Source organism: Sciurus carolinensis, chromosome X, assembly GCF_902686445.1.
Source record: "Sciurus carolinensis chromosome X, mSciCar1.2, whole genome shotgun sequence".
Taxonomy (NCBI): Eukaryota; Metazoa; Chordata; class Mammalia; order Rodentia; family Sciuridae; genus Sciurus; species Sciurus carolinensis.
The window spans coordinates 121,063,388-121,084,627 of NC_062232.1; the positions used below are offsets into that span (position 1 = coordinate 121,063,388).

General features: G+C 38.5%; 1 protein-coding gene across 1 annotated transcript; it reads right to left on the bottom strand.

The window, feature by feature from the left end:
* Positions 1-1,201: 1,201 nt before the first annotated feature.
* Positions 1,202-13,228, bottom strand: Slitrk4 (SLIT and NTRK like family member 4). The gene is made up of 2 exons (XM_047535125.1): positions 13,145-13,228; positions 1,202-9,420 (listed from the first exon to the last, which is right to left on the bottom strand). The coding sequence occupies exon 2, from the start codon at positions 9,368-9,370 to the stop codon at positions 6,857-6,859; it is 2,514 nt and encodes an 837-aa protein (XP_047391081.1). The 5' UTR covers positions 9,371-9,420; positions 13,145-13,228; the 3' UTR covers positions 1,202-6,856.
* Between the last annotated feature and the right edge of the window lie 8,012 nt (positions 13,229-21,240).

Genomic DNA, 21,240 nt, shown 5'->3' on the forward strand with positions numbered 1-21,240 from the left:
CTCCCTATCAAAGTACTTTATGTGTATTATGCATGTTTTACCTCTTATACTCGTTAAACAAAAAATGCTGCTTATTGTTATTTTAACAACCAAAGCAGTATCAGAAGGCTCTGATAACCAGTCAAATAATGATAGGTCAACCAAAGGAAAAGATACCATGGGAGCTGAAAAGCTAACTAGATACGTTATTTGACCTGCAAATTCTATAAAATATATATATATATATACCAAAATATATATATAAATATATAATAAATATATAAAAATATATATAATAAATATATATATATATATTATATATATATAAAATATATATTATATATATATATATTATATATATATAAAATATATATAATATATATACCAAAAATAACATAAACTACTACTGCTATACTGACATTAGCCTGGATTTTATATTCAATTAAGATAAATAAAGCAGGATTAAGACAACTGGGTTCTATCTAACAAATACTTTTTTCTCTGAATATTCATTTGTCCTTATCCTTCCTCATCCTAACTTTAGTTTCAGGTTTCTTAGGTATACTTTTCAACCAGTTACTCCTTCTTTTAAGAAAAATTGAATGTTGCAGTAATTTCTAGTCAAATCCTCACACGAGGGATCTCCTTACCTTGGCTTAGATGCCTCTACATGGTGCTCTGAATAATGTTTGTGAATGGTAATAACAGCATTGATTTGCACCATTGTTGGTTGCCTGGGAATAGCATACAGTGACATTTATTAGTAAGCTTACAGATGGAGGAAGATGATGAAGTTAACAAATAAGGAACAGCAAACTTGAATGTCATGATAGCAGACATTACTGAAACCCAAAGAACTCCTGAAAGATAAACTGGGTCTAATTGACACTGTATATGACAGAGTGGTCAAGTTTCAATTTGAGGTGAAAGCAAAATACAGAACAATTATCTGCCATAATATCTAATTGATTTGAAATATCTAGGTCATCAAGACAAACATTTTAATTGCTAATATCAAGTATATAGTTCCCTTTGTGGATAATTCACTGTTTGCATGTGTTGTTCTCTCTGTATGTGGGTGCATGTGTGTGCATAGGTAGATCTTGCCTATCCATATAAACTAATATAATTGTATCAGCTGTAAAACAGACTATTTCCATTTCTTTTTGAACTTGAGTTTCACTAATTTCACACTAATAAACACACTGAATGGCTACAAATGTGACCTATAAGAAAAGACTTTTATTTGTGAAAACAGCATTAAAGTTACTGCATACCAACTCCAGAATTTTAGCACAATGGTTCAATTTACATGAAACAATGATGGAAATACACATTGCAATTTTAGGGAGAACAGAGCTTACTGTGATATTCAAATGTTTCCATGAGCAATATCCACAGCACAACATGGCTTCCTTAGGCTGCTAACCAGCAGCATTTGACATGAACAAGTATTTTTGAGTTGACAACTAAAAGAAGTATATTGTTCAGGAATTTAAAGGACTATCTTCTTTCTATAAGTAAATTAAAGGTAATAATGTATGTTTATTCATTATGTATTCATTTTATCTTTCTGAAGAGTTCATTTATGAGCTTTTTAAGTAAAACTATTTCTCATTTTTGCTGGATTAATGGAATCACCAGAACTTCTATTCCTATCTAGGCAGTATCTACAAAAGTAAACTAAAGTGGATGATTGAGTAATTTTCTCTTGGTTGTAGGTTTTATAGTCAGTGAATCTGGTAATTATCAAGTAATGAGAAGTTCAAATATTTTCATTCTCAATAGCAGTTATTTTGACCCAAAGTATTCAAGTGTCTTAGAGCCCCACTCTTTTTTCCTTTTGCAGACACAGGAACAATAAATTAAAACAATTTTAAAAAATAATAAACATTATTTTATATAAGACAGAAGACAGACTTTCCCTTCTTAAATTTTCCCTTCTAAAATGCAATCCTATCAATTAGTGGAAACTAAATTGCAATGAAAAAAATTTAGTAAATAAATAAATTTCAAAGTTAGATAAAGGGAAGTTTGAATAAAATAAGCTATTAAAATTAATTTGACCTCCCATTTGCTTTTAATTTAACAAAGGACATATTCCAAAGGAGATCTGAATTTGAGGATTAATGATTATCAGTTAAACGATATATATCACTAGTTATTCTTGATAAGTGACACCACAAACTGAATATTTTAGTTCAGCCCATCTGACCATCATGACTAATGAGCACTGGAAATGAAGTCAACTCTTGATTTGATGCCACTTGTCTACATAACAGACTGGCTGACGCCCAAAGCCCTGTGCCCAAAATACTCATATAAAACAAACTAAAATAACACAATCCCATCATGTATCTCCTGTGATGTGTAAGACATTTAGTCCAAAAGTACTTATACATGCTATCTATACTTTTCATGCCTTCAGCACAGCTATGCAAAGATGTAAGGCCACAACAATCTTAATTTATTTTCTCTCTCTGTTCCCATCTTTACTTCTCTTCCCTGAAGTACACATGCCTTAAACCCACTTATTGGTCAAAACTGTCTATATTCTTCTGTGTCATCAAATTAGCCATAAGGTAATTGGTTCATTTTCTGCAACCACAATATCTTCATAAAGTGATGGATTGATCATTTTGCTTATCTTCAAAAGAACCAAATAAAAATCAAAAGTCACCCATACACAGGTAGCTAGCCTGCCATCAGTCAAGCTGTTTATGTTACACAGAGGTTCTATAGCTCTACTACAAGTATCTGAGTAGATAGTTAAGATTGAATACTAATATTTGCTTATCTGAAGTTATGTCAGATTCCAACTGATGAATGAGAATGGGCACGAATCAAAGTATGTTGATTTTGGCTCTCTCTGACTCTTCTCCAAAGGGGCTGCCAGTGGGAAGGAACAGATTGCCAAGACGTTTGTAAGGAAAGCTTCTTTAACAGAGATTTAATAATTAAGTTGGATTACAAACCATATTCTAAAAGCTATATATCTTACTCTCAAATATGAGTGCTGTGACTAGTTTGGCTATTGTTCTATTTCTTCTGAAAAATAATGAAAAAATAAATACATATCGCACACTGTGGCTTCAGAAATAACATTGTAGCAAACAATTTTATTAAGACTTTCATGAAAGTGGCATTTAGTAAATTCTTTCTAATACCTTGATGCAATTAAACCAAACAAAAGTCCTTAAAACAGTTCCTTTCTGTGAATTACATTAAGATTTTATAGAATTACTTGATTTTTATTTTATAAACTAATCTAAAATACTAATAATCGAATCAGGGTAAAAACAATACAATGTGTTTTCTTTAGTTTATTTCAAAATAGTGATTATAAATACATTCTTAATATATTTTATCCCCAATTCTTTGGATGCAACAACAAAAAACCCAAAACAAAAACAACAACAAAAAAAAACAAACCAAAGAACAACTCACTGTGCTCATTTCGTACAATGTCAATGTAAAAGTCATGCAAGATACTATAGATTAGTATTATCACCATACATTTTTAGATGTAATCTGTTATTTCTGAAATACCTGTTGATATTACTCATGAAGCCAGGCCCTGTATAATTTATGCATCTTTGAGGCTTAAGAAAATTAAATGTTTAAAAAAGCAACAAAATAAAGATGGTCTTAAATGATTTTCTAATTAATATATTTATTCACTTTATTATTCAGAGTGGAAAACTAAATATAGAATATAAATTGCCTTATAGACTTGAATCACTTTAATAGCTGCTTTCTCATAAAATTACACAAAGATTTACTTTTAAAGAATTGAGTCATCTTTATTGATTTCATAAAAAAATAATTTAAAACTTGATTTATCTTACACGGACACAATATATTATCTCAACCCCTTCATTGATTTCATAGGATCTAGTTTTATTTGCAACTGTTCTAACACAGTCCATACACACGAATATAATGCCAAGAAGCCCATGATGTGTCAGAACACATTAGAAATGAACACTTCTTGGATTTTCAAGATTTGAATCAAAGTTCTACTAAAAATGCTGTACCAACGTACATGTCATACCTCAAGGGGTTAAACTAACATCAAGGTTATAGTTGAAGCCAACAAAATGTAGATACAGTATTTTAACTGCTCTTGTACTCAACTCAGAACTTATGCCTAACTACATTATCATAAAATGTACAAGTAGAACTAATGAGAGACAGGTGCAAAATAGTACACACTGTATAATGTAGGCACAATGACTTTAGTTAAGGAAAATATATCAGCCTTAACCAAGGATTTGTTACTTTCATTTACAATTAGAACCTCCAAATAACCACATACAATTAAGTTACTTTAAAAAAAAACTTTGAACATTTATACCTTTCAGCAGGAGTATGAAATAGCCAATATACTACAGCAAGCTTTGAGATGGTGGCAGGTACTCTTGCCATTGACAATTCTGCAGAAACCTTGAAACATCTTCAAAGAACCACCACACTGAATAAAAGGCATCATCCCAATGACCTATTATCTCCAGATCATGGAGGGAGTTTTCTGGTTCCTCCCATAAGTGTCTATTTAAGATTCCTCAATCCATACTTTATTGACAGGATAAACTAAAACACTTTCTTTGAAACCTCTGCATCTCTACCCTGTCAGTATGCATTAGGAGCCCTTTAATCCATGGATGCATGCATGCATGGTAATGGCATATTAAAAGTCCTTATGAAATTGCAGATGAAAACAAGCTGTTGAGCACACATCTTGTCTTTTCTTTTGAGATCAGAAAGCAATTATTTGTTTGGATTTTTTATATTCATATAAAGTTTTCACAGACATTGTCATGAAAATTAAAATTACACATTAAAGTTTTAAGAGCACCAGCACATACATATGGAGAAATTTTTCCTATTTTAAAAAAATCTCCAAATTATCTATATGTGTGAATATATACCCAAATACACACACGCACGCAAACACACACACACACACACACACCTCCAAGAATGGCAATTTTTTTGTTTTTATATCTCAGAACAAATACATGAAGCCCTGAAATTAATGCTTAACACAGGGACTGCTGTTACAACTTCAGCCATAATATCATTTTGGAAGCTGCACCAAAACATCTGCCACTTGAAAGTCATGAAGAATGATTATGTTCACCTTCTTGGTTATCTTACAGATTAATACAGTAATTCATAAGAGATGAATACACACACAAACACACACGCACAAACACACACACACAGAGGCCAAGAAGGCAATGTGTTTCTGGATATCACTTTGCTAATCAAGAGCTCCTAAAAATCTTCAATATCCCCTCTTATCAAATACCATCATTCCTTTGACCAATTTTTACATAGAACTTAACAGTACAATCAAACTTGAGGGCATATCATTTGCAGTTGCAGACTGTGAACTCATCTGATACCAATGCAAGTATTTTACAGTGTGGCTTTGACAGCCAAGCTTACCACGATGTTTACAGTTCCTACTAGATTATCTGACAGTAGTCAGAATGATGAAAGAACAGGATACTGATGCATACAAGATACTATTAACCTTAGTCATTAATTTTTTAAAATATTTGTGGTGAAAACTATTTGAATTAAGCTCATAGAATCCTGAAAAGCAAGACAACTGATGGCAAATAACAACTGCCCCAGACATAATACTATAAAACTAAGGAGCCTATTTTAAAATGCACGATTGGTAACAAATCTGAAGATAATATGCTAAATTCACAAGAATAGCACAGAACTGAATTTTTTTGTCTTTTTGTGGATTTTTTGTATGTTTTTTTTTTTGCTTTTTCTATTTTTAAATTTCACCTGATCACAAAGTCCGAAATATTTCTGTACACATTACCTTCAGTTTCAGTTTAGTATAGTTTTCTATCTAAATTTATACTTACTGATAAATTCACTGTGATCAGGAAAACAAGTCAGGCATATTAAATACATATTAAGGAGTACATATTTTCCTATTTAGTATACAAAGTACTTCATAAATATGAATTATGTTACAAAAATAGCTTTGGGTGCGCTCACACGGTAAGCACTTTGCTAATTTTGGACAACCTTTAAGGATTGTGGGTATTTCACATAACTGAGAACAAACTCTAGTGTTAGTTTAATTTGAGCCATGTTTAATTCTGATAAACATCATGTATTTCTTCAGATCACCACAAACGCTATGGAATTCACGTTGATTTTTTTTTTCACTTTTAGGTTTTTATGTATAGACAGGTAATACTTAGAGTGTTCAAATTTATTTTATACTTATGTAATGCATGGTATATTTTAAACAAGTATTTGCACAATTTAACATTATAAATCCAGTGGTTTCAAGATGCAGGCCATAAAGATTACCAATTTACAAATACTATCGAATGTTCTCTCTTTGCATGCTATTTTTTTTACACTTTTCAGATAATCTTTACACAGAGTTGTTACAATGCCACAAATCAAAAGGATTATTCCAGTTCCACCAACTTAATCTACGTGCAAGATGAAGGACCCAGCTGAGGTACAAACACTGGTACCAGTTTTCTTGAGTTTGCTTTACAAAGCACAAAGAGACGAAGGTTTTGCATTGGGGTACAAAACAGATTTGCCTCTTGAGGTTAAATTCAGTGTATTTTGTGTATAAAGCATCCCTTTGGCAATAGAGTTTGCAGTATCCCCACAGGACTCCACAGTATAGGTTTTATGTAGTAAAATCTATTAAGGAAAGTCTCTTCTACTCGACACGTCTTTGCAGCTACAGTTGATGAGACACCCTTGGAAACACTTGCCTCTATGCCTATTGATAATATAGTATTTGGAAGTTAGAAGTCAACAAAAGGCACTTTCATCATTAAATAAATGTCCTCTGTATGAAGTTAGATTGCATGACCTATATCTTGTTCAAAGCTGTTTGCTCCTCAAGGACCTGTAGGTAGTCAGGGGAACTCTGAAGTTTCGCCTTCAGTTCAAAATACTCGCTCTTCCTTTGCTCCACAACGATTTTACTGTGGTTGCCACCTATCAGAGACTTCTTGTTTTTTTTATCTTGTTGTTTTTCTGGATAGCGGATCTCAAAGCCGCTGACACCTATGCTGTTATACTCCTTTTTGCTTTCAAGAAAATTTTGAATAAACACATTGGAATCCCTGCTAGGGAATAATTCATCCAGCTCGTCAATTGTGCTCAGTCTCTTCCTGGTATCCACATGTAATAAATCTTTCTCCTTGTCGGCAACGTTTCTCATGATGACTTTCTGTCCCGGAGGATCTGAAAACATGAACCCGGTTTCTGACTCTTTCAGACCACAGGTGTGGCTCTTGCTCATCTGTTCTATAGTTTGTGGAATGAAAGCTTCTGTGCTCAGTCCGTCCTTTTTATTGGTTTTGTGGTCATGCTTCCTTAGCTGCAGCTGCATGGAGCCACACTCAGGATTCCCCAGCCCTTCGTGCTTCACGGTGGGTTTCTTGTTGCGTCGCAGCACGAAAACAAGAAGGCAAAAAGCAACAAACACAGTTAAAATGAGGACTACTAAGATACTTAGGATTAAAATAGATAGAGGCACGGGGCCACCAGGAGGGCTTCGAATGGGACCCAGTGGGGTGGTGAATGTAATAGCAGGAGCAGGGCTCGTGAATGGTGCAGATGGCTTGTTTAAAAGTTTGGGACATAAGATTTCATTTTTGAGGGACTTCAGTTCAATGTTGGCAAACTGAACAGGTGTCTCACATTTCAGCTCTTTCACGACAATCCCATCATTCAGCTTCTCCAGCCACAGCTTTAATGCCACCAAGTCACAAGTGCAGTCCCATGGGTTGCCCTCCAAGTCAATCTGTGTGAGAGACTGAAGTTGATCGAGGACCCCACTGACAGGTAGGTACATGAATTTGTTGTTCCTCAGATTCAGTCTAGCAAGGGGTGCTCCAGAAAAAATGTAAACAGGCAGGCTCTTTAAGAGATTATTATTCAAGTACAGTAACTGCAAATTGGGCATGGAGTCAAAGGTGCCTGCTAAGATTTCCTTAATCAGATTGTATTCCAAATACAGATACTGCAGGTTATGAAGGCCCAAAAATATTTCAGGATACAGTCTTTCAATCTGATTGCCATTGAGATACAGCCTGCGTAAATTAGTGAGATTGTGGAATACATCTCCTTTGATCATTGTAATCTGATTGCTGCCTAAATGGAGCAAATCCAGTCCTTCAAACTCAGTGAAGTCTGAGATGTCTACGTCTTTGATGCTATTGCCATTGACATGCAATTTCTTGGCATTTAGAGGTTTCGGTATCAGTTCAGACATGGACTGTATATTTTTCTCCTGGCAGTTCACACTCAGTCCCAAGTCTGAAGGATGTGTTTTGCAAAAGCAAGGCGCCGGGCAAGGTGTAAGGGGAGGCACCCTTGTTTGGTAAGACACAATCTGACTGAGATTGCGGTTGGAGAGGGCTTTGCCTGCCACGATTCCAGAGATCTTGGAAGGATTTGTCGTTTTTGGTGGCTTGGTCACTAATCTGTGCAAGGATGTCTGTGTTGTGTGACCATTGGGAGTGGTGTAGCCATTTTCCAGTTGAGATGGAGGCAGGATGCGCACATCAAAATCACTGCCTGTGCCCATGGGGCATAATTCTTGTTTGTTGGTTTCTTTTAAAAGCCTTCCGTATAAGTCACTGGGAGTTTCACAGATAGCTTCCCCTATGTAAATGTTATATGGCATGTTCTCCAGCCAAGCTTTTAAAGGTAACAAATCACAGCTACAGTTCCAAGGGTTATCTTCCAGTTGCAGTTCAACGACACGGCCAATGTGTTCCAGAACTCCAATATAGGGGAGCTTCTGGATTCTATTCCCTCGTATGTCCAGATGGGTCAAAGATGCGAATCGGAAAATATTATCAGGAAGGAATGAAATCAGATTGTCATTAAGAATGAGAACTTTCAGTTTGTGGAGCTTATTGAAGGCTCCTCGTTCAATATACTTGATTAAATTGTAGTCAGCCTGGAGATACTCCAAGTTCTCTATGCCAAGGAAAGTGTCAGCTCGGAGAATCTTTAATTCATTGTTGTTCAAGTGCAACTGCTTTAATGCACTGAGCCCAAGAAAGGCTCCTCCCTCAATGTTCTGCAGTTTATTATTTCCCAGATGCAGGGATACTGCATGTGAAAAATTCAAGAATGTATTTGGATAGAGGATATTTAAAAAATTGTTTTGGAAATTGAGGTGATAAAAATTAGACCAAGGTGGTTTCAGCTGATTTGGTCTGTAGACTGAAACCTTCTCACAGTTGACATAGAGCACATTCTCAACTGACACGCAGGAGCACACATTGCATATTTCCACCGATATGTCAGAATCTGCATTTGTCGAAGAAATCAGGGCTGACAAAATCAGAAAGAGCCAAAGAAACATCTTCTTGCAATCAGCAAGGAACTTTATGCTTCTGAATAAAGATAAATAATCTAAAAAATAAAAAGAAAACATTTTTTTCAATGGTCATTACTTGAAAAATTGTGTTTAAATCATATTATAGTGAGTACATGGCTATAATTACTACCTTGTAGTTTTTAAGGCACCCAAACTGCAAATATCTGCACTCAGTTGAACAATAACCACCAAAAATGCCACATATTTTATTTCCATACCTGTAGTTTATGTAAAATTTGCATGTGCTGAATACACAACAAACAATAGGAAAAGAGATTATTAATCATACTCACATCTTAACAATCTGAATTTCTTTTTTACTTGACTTACCAAACCCTGCCCTTCCTATTTACAAATCAGATAGCCATCCCCTAGATCAGGAAGCATGCCATGTCCTTTGCACCACAAAGGCACTGCAATTAGTGGATATCTAAACCCTAGGCTGTGTTAGATACAGAGGCTGAGCAGACGCCATATTAGGGCCCAGGTTGCAAAGGAAGGTCGCAATGGGAGGACTGGGTTGCTGAAAAGACCTATGTAGAATTTGCCCTGCAAAAAGATCTGCCTGAGCTTCAGTTCATAGGTAGGCACAGTGCCATTAATCAGTTCCCTCTTATATACTGCTGCCTTCAAAACACAGATGACCCTGTGAGGTTCTAGAAAAACAACTGAGTAGGGGATGGCCAAATTTTGTTTTCAGGTGAATAAACAGCATCTAGTTGCCTGCTAGTCATCTCCCAAATAGGGGGTTAAAAGAAAGCCTTTTGTCTTTGGATCCCTGAAAACAGGAGAAGAACCTGCTTGCTCTTGCATTGCTTAGCTATCTCCAGGCAGCCTTTCACACCTAGAACTGGCTCTCCTGCCTGCCCGGCCCTCTCTCATTCCTTTATTTGCCACTTTGAACCCAGGTCCAACTGAAGTTTGGCTCTAATGCTATCTCCTTCGTGCTGACCACAGACTGCCCCTGCTGAGGAAGAGGAGTTCATATACTATAATTTGAGGAGCTTAATCTGCAGAAAATACCACACATTTTCCTCCTAAAGGCATCAGTTCCCAAACACCCTTCCAATATTATCTCCCCATGTTTCAGTCTGTAAACAAATTGTAACTTCTTGGTAGAGTTCAATGCTTAGCCAATTAACCAATTGTAGCCCACTTCTTAAACAGCATACTTCGTGTGCACACGCACACACATACACTCACTCACTCTCACTCACTCTCACTCACTCACTCACTCACTCATACACACGGTACTTCTGCTTCACAGTAAAGATTAAAAGGAACACAAACAGTGTGTATTCTGCTGATGCAATTTTAGGCATGTGAGTCTTTTCTTTGCCATCGTGAATGGAGAGCTGGCTGCAATTTCAATATGATTACCACCAAATATTAATTCAATAAATAACATACCCAGAAACACAATGAGGGAATGATGCAAAGGAAAAAAGTGTCACACAGGAATTCCTTTGTTTATTTTGTTCAGGAAGAATCAGCTAGTGGTAAAAATGGAACCTATCTCAAGGTAGACAATCCATTAAGCCACCACCAGGAAGATTTGCATTTTAAGTAGTTAGATAGAAAATACAACCAACACTGCTTAGATGCTACTTAGCTGCCATACAGAGGTGCATTTCCCCTATTCCCTAGGAAGGTATGATTGGCATTTCAAAAAGAACTCACAATTCTTAAGTATGACATCGCCCAAACAAACTTTAATTGTAAAATCAAAATTTCACCTGATCTTTTTTACCTTGATGTGATTTTCAACAGCTATTTTGGTTCAGTTGAGTCATTTCTTGTTACTAACCAACACTTCCCCCACCCCAAAATGGGGAAACCAAAAAGCTACCAAACTGGAAAACAAAACAAAACAAAAAACCACCAACAAAAAAATCGAATAACCCAAATTCGGTACAAAAACAAGAACCAGCAGCATCAACAGATCTGAAAATGCATAAGGAACTGTCCTCCTCCTAGTAATTTCTACTTTAAGCAGCAAAGGGGCAAAAAGGCACAAGGACAAGCTAGGAAGTTCCCAAATGCAGCTCTTGTGAAACAGAGGAAGCCGAAAGCAGCTGGAGGAGCAGGCAATGAAGAAGGAGAGTCGGTCCGCCAAGGAGAGAGGGATAGAAGCACTGAAAGGGTAAGAGACATGGAGAAGTGGAAAATGGAAGAAAAAGAGCTCAGAGAAGGGAGCTTGAAAGAGGGTAAAAAAAGGACCACTGAATGTAAACGAAAAAATACGAACATTCACAAGGCACCGCTAAAGCATGCGCTAAAAATCGTGGGGGGGGGGAGCAAAAACGAAAACATACAAAGTCCGAGTTGGGTACCAAGAACCATCTCTCAGGCTGCCAAGAGCGATCTGTCTCCTTGTCTTTCTGTCTTTCTGTGCCCAGCAGGACGCTCAGATTCCGCGGCCGGCCAGGACTGCACAAAACCTAGCCCTACCACAATTCCGGCATACACCAACAGAGCCGCGCCTGGCACTCAGAGCCCAGGCGGAGGGAGCCTGCCGACCGGGGACACAGCACTGGCAGCGGCGTCGGTGGATCGAGGTGGCTCCCCCGGAGCTGACATGGGAAACCTGCCGGCCGCCCTAGGGCAAGAGTAGAGGTATAGGAGTCCACGGAGAGACTCTGTCGCTACCGTCCCTGTGCGCTACCTCGGACCGGCGGCGACGCGGTTGGAGGGGCCACTGGCGCTGGCGCGTACCGCAATGTTTTGCCGCAACCCGGTGCCCGGAGCCGGCGCGCAGCCCCCTCCCCGGTTCCTGGTCCAAGCAGCAGCCTCGCGGGCAGGGTGGCGGAGGCGGGGTACTGTGCGCGATGTCGCGGGGGCCTTCAGCCCGGCTGCGCACACATTTCTCAGCGCGCTCTCGTCCCACAAGGGATAGCTGCTGGAGTTTCCGTTGGCCTCTCTAGACCGTGGCGCGCGGCGGGTTAGGAAGAGGGAAAGATAACTAGTCCAGGTCGCGAGGGCGATGGCACTGGGACGTCACTGATCCGTTTGCCACAGGCAGAATGACCCCATCGCTACGTGGCCGCGAGAGACGACCCAGGCTCCCCTTGACCGCCACCCCCTCCCCTGACCAGCTTCACAAAACTGCTCACCAAGCCAGAAATCAGCTCAACATTTAAGCGCCTTGCAAAGTCGCGCTGCGAGCGCTCGACCCGGCTGTGCAGGGCTTTCAGAGTTACCCACCGACTCCTCCTCTCGAATTCCCAGTCTTGGCGAGTCCCAGCAATCTCTGACCAGCCCGCGGACCACTGCCTGGAGCCCCACATCTACGTCCACGCAGAGTGCCTGAAGAGTAGGGTGCAGGAAACAAAGCCCAGCACAGCGCAGCGGCCCCGCCAGCATGAGCTGCCAGATGCCAGAGGCCAGGACACTTTCCCTGCCACCCCCGCCGCCCAGGGGGCAGGGATACTAAGGGCACCCGGATTCCTTCGGTCCTCAGGGACAAGCGATAGTGCTGTGGGCAAGCAAGTGGGAGGTGTGTGTGGGTTAGCTAACACGTCCACTTCGTCCACGCAGCCGGCCCCAAACCAACAGGACTCAAACTAAAAATAATAAGCTACCTGCCTCCCTTCACGCGCGCGCGCTCACACACACATGTGCGCGCACACACAGACACACAGAGACACACACACACACATACACACACACACACACACACACACGATGACAATCCGAGCCGGGAAGAGACCACGCGCGTGTCGCTGCAGCTCGCGCAGTCCTCACTGGAAATTCACCCACCTCTGGAGCCCAGCGCCCAGTGCAGAGCCCGCCGCGCCACCACCGGAGCTGCAGTTTCCGCGATGGTCTCTACGTGATCTGGGATACAGCTTTTCCGCGCCCGCTTGCCGGTCAAGCCCACAGAGCAGCCCTAGCAGGCGAGCAAGCGGGCAGCGGCGCGCGCGCGCACCCGGCCAGACACCGCGCGCGCACCCAGACCCTCGCACTCGGGCTGCACCTTTACATACACGCGCCGAATCCCCGCCCCCGCCCCCGCCCCCTGGCACACACACAGCCCTCCCTCCCGACACCCAACCACTTCGATCCCCCCACATTCCTGATCCTTCAGTCTCCCACCCCGACACCCCCACTTGATTCCTCTTCTACCCACACACCAAGAAAGACAGCGCGCTTTCCTCCTGGCATCCGCCCCCTCTTTTGCCTAAAACACCCCTAGGGAGGAGCGACCCCTATCCTCAGGCATAGAGACCCCTGTTCCACAACGCGGGCGCACTAGCCTCCATCCACCCCCGCCACCATACACGCACACTACAGTCTTTTCTCTTCCACAGTCTCCTAAGAAGGAACACACACACACACACACACACACACACACACACACACAACCGGGGCGTTCCTTTGAGAGAGCAACCAAGAACCCAGCAAAAGCCAAAGAAACATTGGAGAGCCTGGGGGGAGGGGAGCCAAGGGAGATAGGGTCGTCGAGTCTACGCGGAATTGAATAATTCCAGGATGGAGGGGGGTGAGTCAACAACAATGACATTCAAATACAACAATCTCACTTGGGTTTTGTATCGCGGGTAAGGTACCTTTGGCTAATAGTCACCCTGCGGATCAGAGAGCTCCGAGAATACTTCTTAGTAGCCGGCGATCCTGGATGGAGCCTTCTTGGGACCAGTTCTCTGGGATCCAGTAGTATTCGCACTCCCCCTACCTGTCTGCGCGTAAGGGGCCGGGGGCTTTAAGGTAAAAGTGAGGCTTTAGCTCAGAGTGAGACTATTTAGCCGGGTTAGAAGCAGACGGGTTAATTATCCGCATTTTAGAATTCCGCGGGCATTGGGCATTTGGCAGAAAACGGGTTAAGCAGGGTGATTAGGGAGCTGGGGGTGGGGATAGGGAAAAGGGGTAGGGGAAAAAGAGGTGTGGGACTGGGAGAGATGCCGCACTTGCGACCAAAAGGAAAAAAAAAAAATTCTGCTTTGGCTACTGAGCATGCCCAGTTCCCAGCTCAAGCCCTATAAGGGAGGCATTGTGTGCGTTCCACTTCTCCGGGCTTTGGTTTTGACCGGGAGGGGACTTTGATGGGGGTGGGGGGTGGATGGGAGACATTAGGGAAGGGGGTGGGGGAGACCAGGTTTGAAGATATGGGACTGAGCTAGAGGGACCTTGGAGAGGGAAGGGGAAGGGCCCCCACGGGATTCACTGGGGAGACCGAGGTGAGGAAATGAACTAAGAAAAGTCACTTCAGTAAGCCCCTCATTGTCTATACCAAAGAATCCTTAGCAGCTGAGTCTCAAATATCCAGAGGCTGCAGATTCAGCCTATGGATTGTTTAGGTCCCTTGTTAGTGCTTCCACCAAAGGGTAGGAATGTCGTCAGGAAGGGCCAATGTTCAAACCAGTTTAATGCAGATTGGTAATTTAGTTAATAAACTTAAGAAAACAAATAAGCCCGGGGAAGGGGTCAGAGAACTTTTGCTGTCATGCATGCCTTTTCACATACTGGCTTTCCTAAACAAGAAAAAGTTAAATGTTCATTTTGCTCCCTTCCCTCAACCGTGCTGTTTTTATAGGTGCTTGGCTAAGAAGAACAACTCTTTCTTTACTTTGTGTGTCTGAAAATAAACTGACTTTAGGTAAATGGGGCCAAGTCATGAGCAGGAAGTATTTCCCTGGGACACCTGGGAGCCCATTTGTCACATTTCAAGTACTACAGCCAGGTGAGACCCATTTCTTCAGGACCCATGTTCTGCCCACTTCGCTTATTCAGATTCCACTGACTGTAACTGAAGTAGGTATTGCCAATATCCAGGAATGTTTTCTTTTTTCTTTCTTTTTCTTTTGCTTAAAAATGAAAAACTCTTTAAGCTAAAGCTAGCAATAGCTTTGAAACCAGAATTTGGCTGTCTGCCTGAACTCCTACAGTTAAACGTTTACCATAATTGGTTGATGTTTAAAGGCCAAATGTAGGCAAAAAATCTGATGGGCAAAGGACTTATTATATTTTTTTGTCAATAGTGTCCTACCTTCTATATTGTCTGTAATATCTCTTCATATATGTTTTATTATTTTTGCTATTTTCATCATTTCATGAGATTGCCTTCCAGTGTTATTCATGCAAATGGTGATTGGGAACAGCATGTATACAGAGATGCATATACAATATTTAAGTAGATATGCATATATAGGCAAATAGTGCATCCTTTATAAGGAACCCTTCCTTCAGCCCCAGTCCCATTGCCTTGAAAAATTTCATCTTCCCTTTTAAAAACAACCTAGAGACAGAAATTGAGTGGGCAACAATGGTAAAATTTGTTATATTCAATGTGAAACCCATTATGAGATAGTATTGCTTAAGGAAACACTAAAGGATCCGTCCATAACAACTTATGTACTTGTGCAGCTCTTCTTAGTGAGGTGAAACGTGTTTCCTCTATAGGTAACAGCTGCAGTATGTTGAAAAATCCCTCTACTGTTGTACGTTTGGACAAAACAGATCCTTCTAATTAAGAACTCACATTTGCATTATATTGCATAATGCAATTTGCAAGTGGTAATGGATACCAAAACAAGTTGGCATTTATTCTAAATGCAGAGAATTCAGGAAGCCATGATATATTTTATCAGGATAGGTGAATTGTTTTTCCTTTACTATAAATGTTAACAAGATTCAATAGAATGAGAAAAAATTTTACCTGAAAATATGATGCACATTCCAAGTACCATGATAGCTGAAAAGGCCAGATTTGGAGAGTAAATATCAGATGATTTAAATGCCTATCTTTATTCAGCTTTAAAAACTGTTCTGAGACTTGGAAATATTTAACTGCAGTCATGTTATTTTTCATATGGGTATGAATGCAAGTGCAGCTAGAACACTGATAAATTGTCAGTAGTGCTAAGAATTTATCAATGATTAATATTCAACTCATTAAAATGTTTAAGATTAAGTGGACACAATATAAAATGTAAGAAACTTCAATGTTTTATGCTTCTTTTGCTTTTAAAGTAACTTAAAAACCCAAACCTTGAGTTCTACAATCTCTTTTCCATCTTCTAGATCAAAATGTGACATCCAGATAGAACAATAGTGAACTAAGGGGAATTGCTAGCTTTAAAAAGAAGTAAATATACAAACAAAAGTGTTAGGAAAACTTTAGCACTATATATGGAAATTGAACCAAAAACAAAGTTAATGTTTTTCCTCAAACATGAATGTAAATATGATAAAATTTGTGATAACCTCTTCATGTTTCTGCAGATGTTCTACTGAGCTTAATCTTGGCTTTGCAGGAATACACCTGGAACTATAGGGCTACTCTGATATACTGTGCCTCCCTCCTTCAGGGAAAATAAACAATTGCACCAGAAATTTCAACAAGATCTTGAATATCTAATTCTAAAGGCAGTTTTAGTGAGTAAAACACTAAGGACACAAAATGATTATCATGCCAATGAGTCTTGGCCCCAATTGGTGATCTTTCACTTTCTTAGTATCCCTTATTTATTTTACCTTGTCTTATTACTATTTAGCCTTAAGTTTTGTATCTAGGTATCACAGATCATTCGGTTTAATATTGAAGATTCATTTATCCTCTGGCATTTTAACAATTATGAACTTGGCATTTCTTTAAGTGGAATACAAAAAAAGGTTCTTAGATTGTAAATACATCTGGGAAGAGCCATTTCATGATCGAATAAGTTTAAAAGATCCTTTGTTCTGTACAGATTGTCATATTTCTTAACTTTGGGATTTTTAAAAACATTTAATTATGTTAAAATGAATTTTTATCTACCAAGGGAAAAATGATATGATACATAATATTTCACAAACTTATTTGACAATAGATCCTATTTTTTATTGTTACATTTTGAGAAATTTGTACTAATTACTTATTTTGTTTTGCAAATTTTATAGAATGTAGGAACTGAAAGAACGTTCAGGTCATAATCTAACCCATATAATGGTAGCTACTACCTATTGAATGCTGTTGCTCAGTCATGTTGTCTACAAATATTATTTTATTTAGTCCTATGAGTAAGGGAAACATCATTATTCTTCTTTAAAAATATGTTCAGGGGGGCCAAATAATTTGTCTGAGATCATAGTCAGGTCTTTGAGGTCTTTCTGCTACTCCACAATTTCTTTTCCAAAGGGGAATCAGGGCACTTTTGACTTTAAAAGCAGAATAGATTTGAAAGCACAATGAATTTTCCAAAGGTAAACACTTGGGACATACATGTTTGTAGTTATTAAAGTGTCAATTCTTAGCATAAGAATGAACTAATAAAGGATGCAAAAAACAGTTCACAACTACACATGACAGAGCATCTTAAATCAACTGATTTTACCAATCGCCAAAGTGGGCTTGTTTTATCTTCTGTCTTGTTTATTCCTCTGTCATACCTGAGTTGATTCTGAATCTGTGATGATGTCTCAGTTGTCCCTAACAAGGGGAGATTTTGCTACAGCCAAGTGGAGGCATATAAAGGAGTAATGTTGTTCCCCAGACTTACACCAGAGTCGAGAAAACAAACAAACAAACAAAAACCTGTTATCCAATAGGATATCAAATAAATTGGAAAATATGATGTTGGTTGATTATTTGATTATATCAACTACCTTGTCCTTCCTTTTCCCACAGACTTCATTATGGTGCAGCTAGTAACTTGTCCTTTTCAGAAACTAAGGTGTCAATTGTTAATATATTAAAGTCGGTCATTGGCTGATTTTTCACAAATTATTATTTCTAGAAGAATGAAAATTATGTGTTGTGTTGAAGGAACATTGAAATTTTGGCTTATAGGTGGTACTTGTTCATATGGTTCACTGGTACCACCTATACTGTCTAGAATATTATTTAGCTAAGCCACAGATTCTCTCAATAGCATCTCTGTTTTATTTACACATTTTTCTTTCTTTGTTTCCTCTACTTGGAGAAATCACATCTTACTTACTGTCAAAGATTAGGTCTGAGAACAAGCTCAACTGCTCTCAGACAACTTGAATATAAAAAAGATCATGAAATAAAAAATAGGAAGTTAATAGCTAAAAAGTCTACCTTGAGAATTATTCTCATGGTCTGTGCATGTTCCATAACAATCAACCAAAGCTTTGTCAGAGAGATAGAAATTTAATGAGAATCCTTTCATTTTTACCATGTTCAGCTTTGGGGAACCAGAGTGCTATCCTCAGCCAGCAAATTTTTTTTCAAAATCATTTTTTCCTCCAGTGCTTCTGTAGAGTATTATTTTTTTCTTAGAAATATAATCTTGAACCTTTCTTTCAAAATTGATATTGTTATCAGCCCGTCCTCTTTTATTTTAGAGACTCCTTTTGGACAACTCAAAACTTGGGTCAAAATCAGGGGCATAAAACAAAGCAGAAGAGACATAATATGAAGACAAGAGTTATGGTGTGACTGGATCCCAATTACTATATCAAAAATAAAATGTATCCCTTTCCAAGCCTCAAAGAGTGAGTCAGAGAAAAGCAGCACATCTGTGTAAGCTAGTGTCATGTATCTGTGATTGACTATCTTCTTTTTCAGTTCAAAATTGGAACTTCTAATTCCCTACTGTCTCAAATTGAGTAATGTCTACCCATATAAGCTCATCATGAGAACTGTCCTTTGGTCCCATTATAGTGGATCATGTTATAGGAAAACATCATCACAGAGAATTTCTGCTACCTTTTATGTGCACAGTGTTCTTGTTAATCTGAAATTTGGGGTGTAAAGGGGCCTTAATGCTTTTCAATTTTAACTACTCAGTAGAAACTGAAATCCTCATCAGATGAATCCATGATGGGGCCTCACTGGGGGTGAAATCTCTCAGAAAATTACAGAATTTTTGATATCTCTGCTATTTTACACATGTAAAAGAAACACAGAATTGAATCTATCAGAGTTTAAAGAGTGCAAGATTTCACTCTACGTGGACTTGGAGATAAATTCTTGTTTTGCTATTTAAGAGTTTTGTGGTTTAGGGCAGTTAACTTCTCTGAGCTCTCATTGTCTCCTCTGTATAATGGGAATAACCAATTCAATCTCCCCGAATTTTATAAGGACTAATGAATACAATGTTTGTCAAGCACCTAGCACTGTGCTTTTCTGGCAAAGTATTATTTCCTTCTTTGCTTAAGCAGAAACAACCTCCACATATGCAAAAAACTAAGAATGCAGACTGTATCTGCATTCTTATCTGAATCTGTCTAAGGATGGTGATTACAAGAGAGGATGGTGGGACTAATTGTGGGGTTTATTTTTGCATATTTTAAATTACTTCAAAATCTAGAACCATTATTTTTAAATGAATCTGGGAGTTCTTACTATTCCTGCTATCTTTGTTTACTTTTCTATTCTCATTTCATCTATTATGACTTTTTAAAGAATCAATTTCAACAAAAAAAAAAAAAACACTTGGGGTTCTGGAAGAAGTGGGCATTAACATTATTTCAGCAAAGTTGCTCATAATAGTCCTGGGGGAATATTAAAACCACTTATTCTGAATCTTGTCACTCAATATATTTGTATGGAAACAGGAAGAAAGAAACGTGGAAAAATCTAGAGGACATATGTCTTTATTTTTTGTAATACCCCAAAAATATTCAAGTGATTTTGGGGCATCAAAGTTATTATATTATTTATAAAAATGTATATTTTTAGAAGTTTAATGACTTAAAGAACCAGTATTTTTCTAAGATTATTGTGTCATAAGAGTGGCATGAGCTATTTTAGACCAAAGAAAGTCATACCTGACAAGATGTGATGCAATTATGCCTAAGATCACATTAGTGTGATAAATTATATGCAAATTAATTCAATCTCAGTCATTCTATAACTATTCAGACAGATATAGTGCCTACTATATCTATTGTTAATTGACTTAGAATATTCATTGTTGGAAACGTTGAACTCTAACCTATATTATCTTGGTGCTATTTGTAACTTCCTATAGTAAAAGTATTCTAAGGTAAAAAATTTTCAAGGGATGACCTCTTAGTCAATGTTTTTTTTTTTCCCCACAGAAGAAATAAAGTTGTTGGGCATTTGACTTCCATTTATAGCCAAAGCTATTTTATGAAATTTCATTATTATTATCTGTATGGATGGAAGAATATCCAGAATGCCAAAACAGTAGGATCTAAGCACTCAGGGGGAATGAGGGAAAGTTACAAATGGATCATATAATCATGACTCCTTTCATTTCTCTGCCTGCATTTGAAGAGATGTGAGTTTCCTGAGCCTTAAAAGAAGAGTCTTATTGATGTTCATTTTGATTTTCTCCTTGAGAGTCTGTCTTATGTGACATATAGCAGGGCATCCCTGTGTGAGGACTGTGGTTCTGTGAATCTTATTTTTCATTCACGTTCCTCCTAGGAGACTTAAGGAGGTAGTCTAGATTTAAGTATAGGAAGCAGCATTCTCTTGTCTAAATTTTTTGGAGTGTCCAGATTGTGCTAGTTAGTTGGTCAGTTGTGTCTTGGAAACTGAAAACCTATTTGATAGGTCAGAAGTCTTGATGTTATCACTGACATTTAAAAATTTTTTTCTTTTATTAATTTTCTTATTTGTTTTAATTAGTTGTACATGACAGTAGAATGCATTTATACATTTTGATAGATCATACATAAATGGAGTGTGATCTCATTTTTCTGATTGTACATATTATAGGATCACATCAGTCATGTAGTCATATATGTACATGAGGTAATAATGTCTGTTTCACTCTACTTCCTACCTCCATACCTTTCCCCTCCCTATCACTGACATCTAAACTTGATATTGAACATACTGACAAGTGCTCCTCTTTGATTAAAAAGTGTCAAACTTTATTAGATTTTGTAAAAAAGAAATTTTGAAAGGGGGTAGCATC

Coding starts and splice junctions, on each gene's coding strand:
- Slitrk4 (XM_047535125.1), bottom strand. CDS start 9,370: ATGTTTCTTTGGCTCTTTCTGATTTTGTCAGCCCTGATTTCTTCGACA.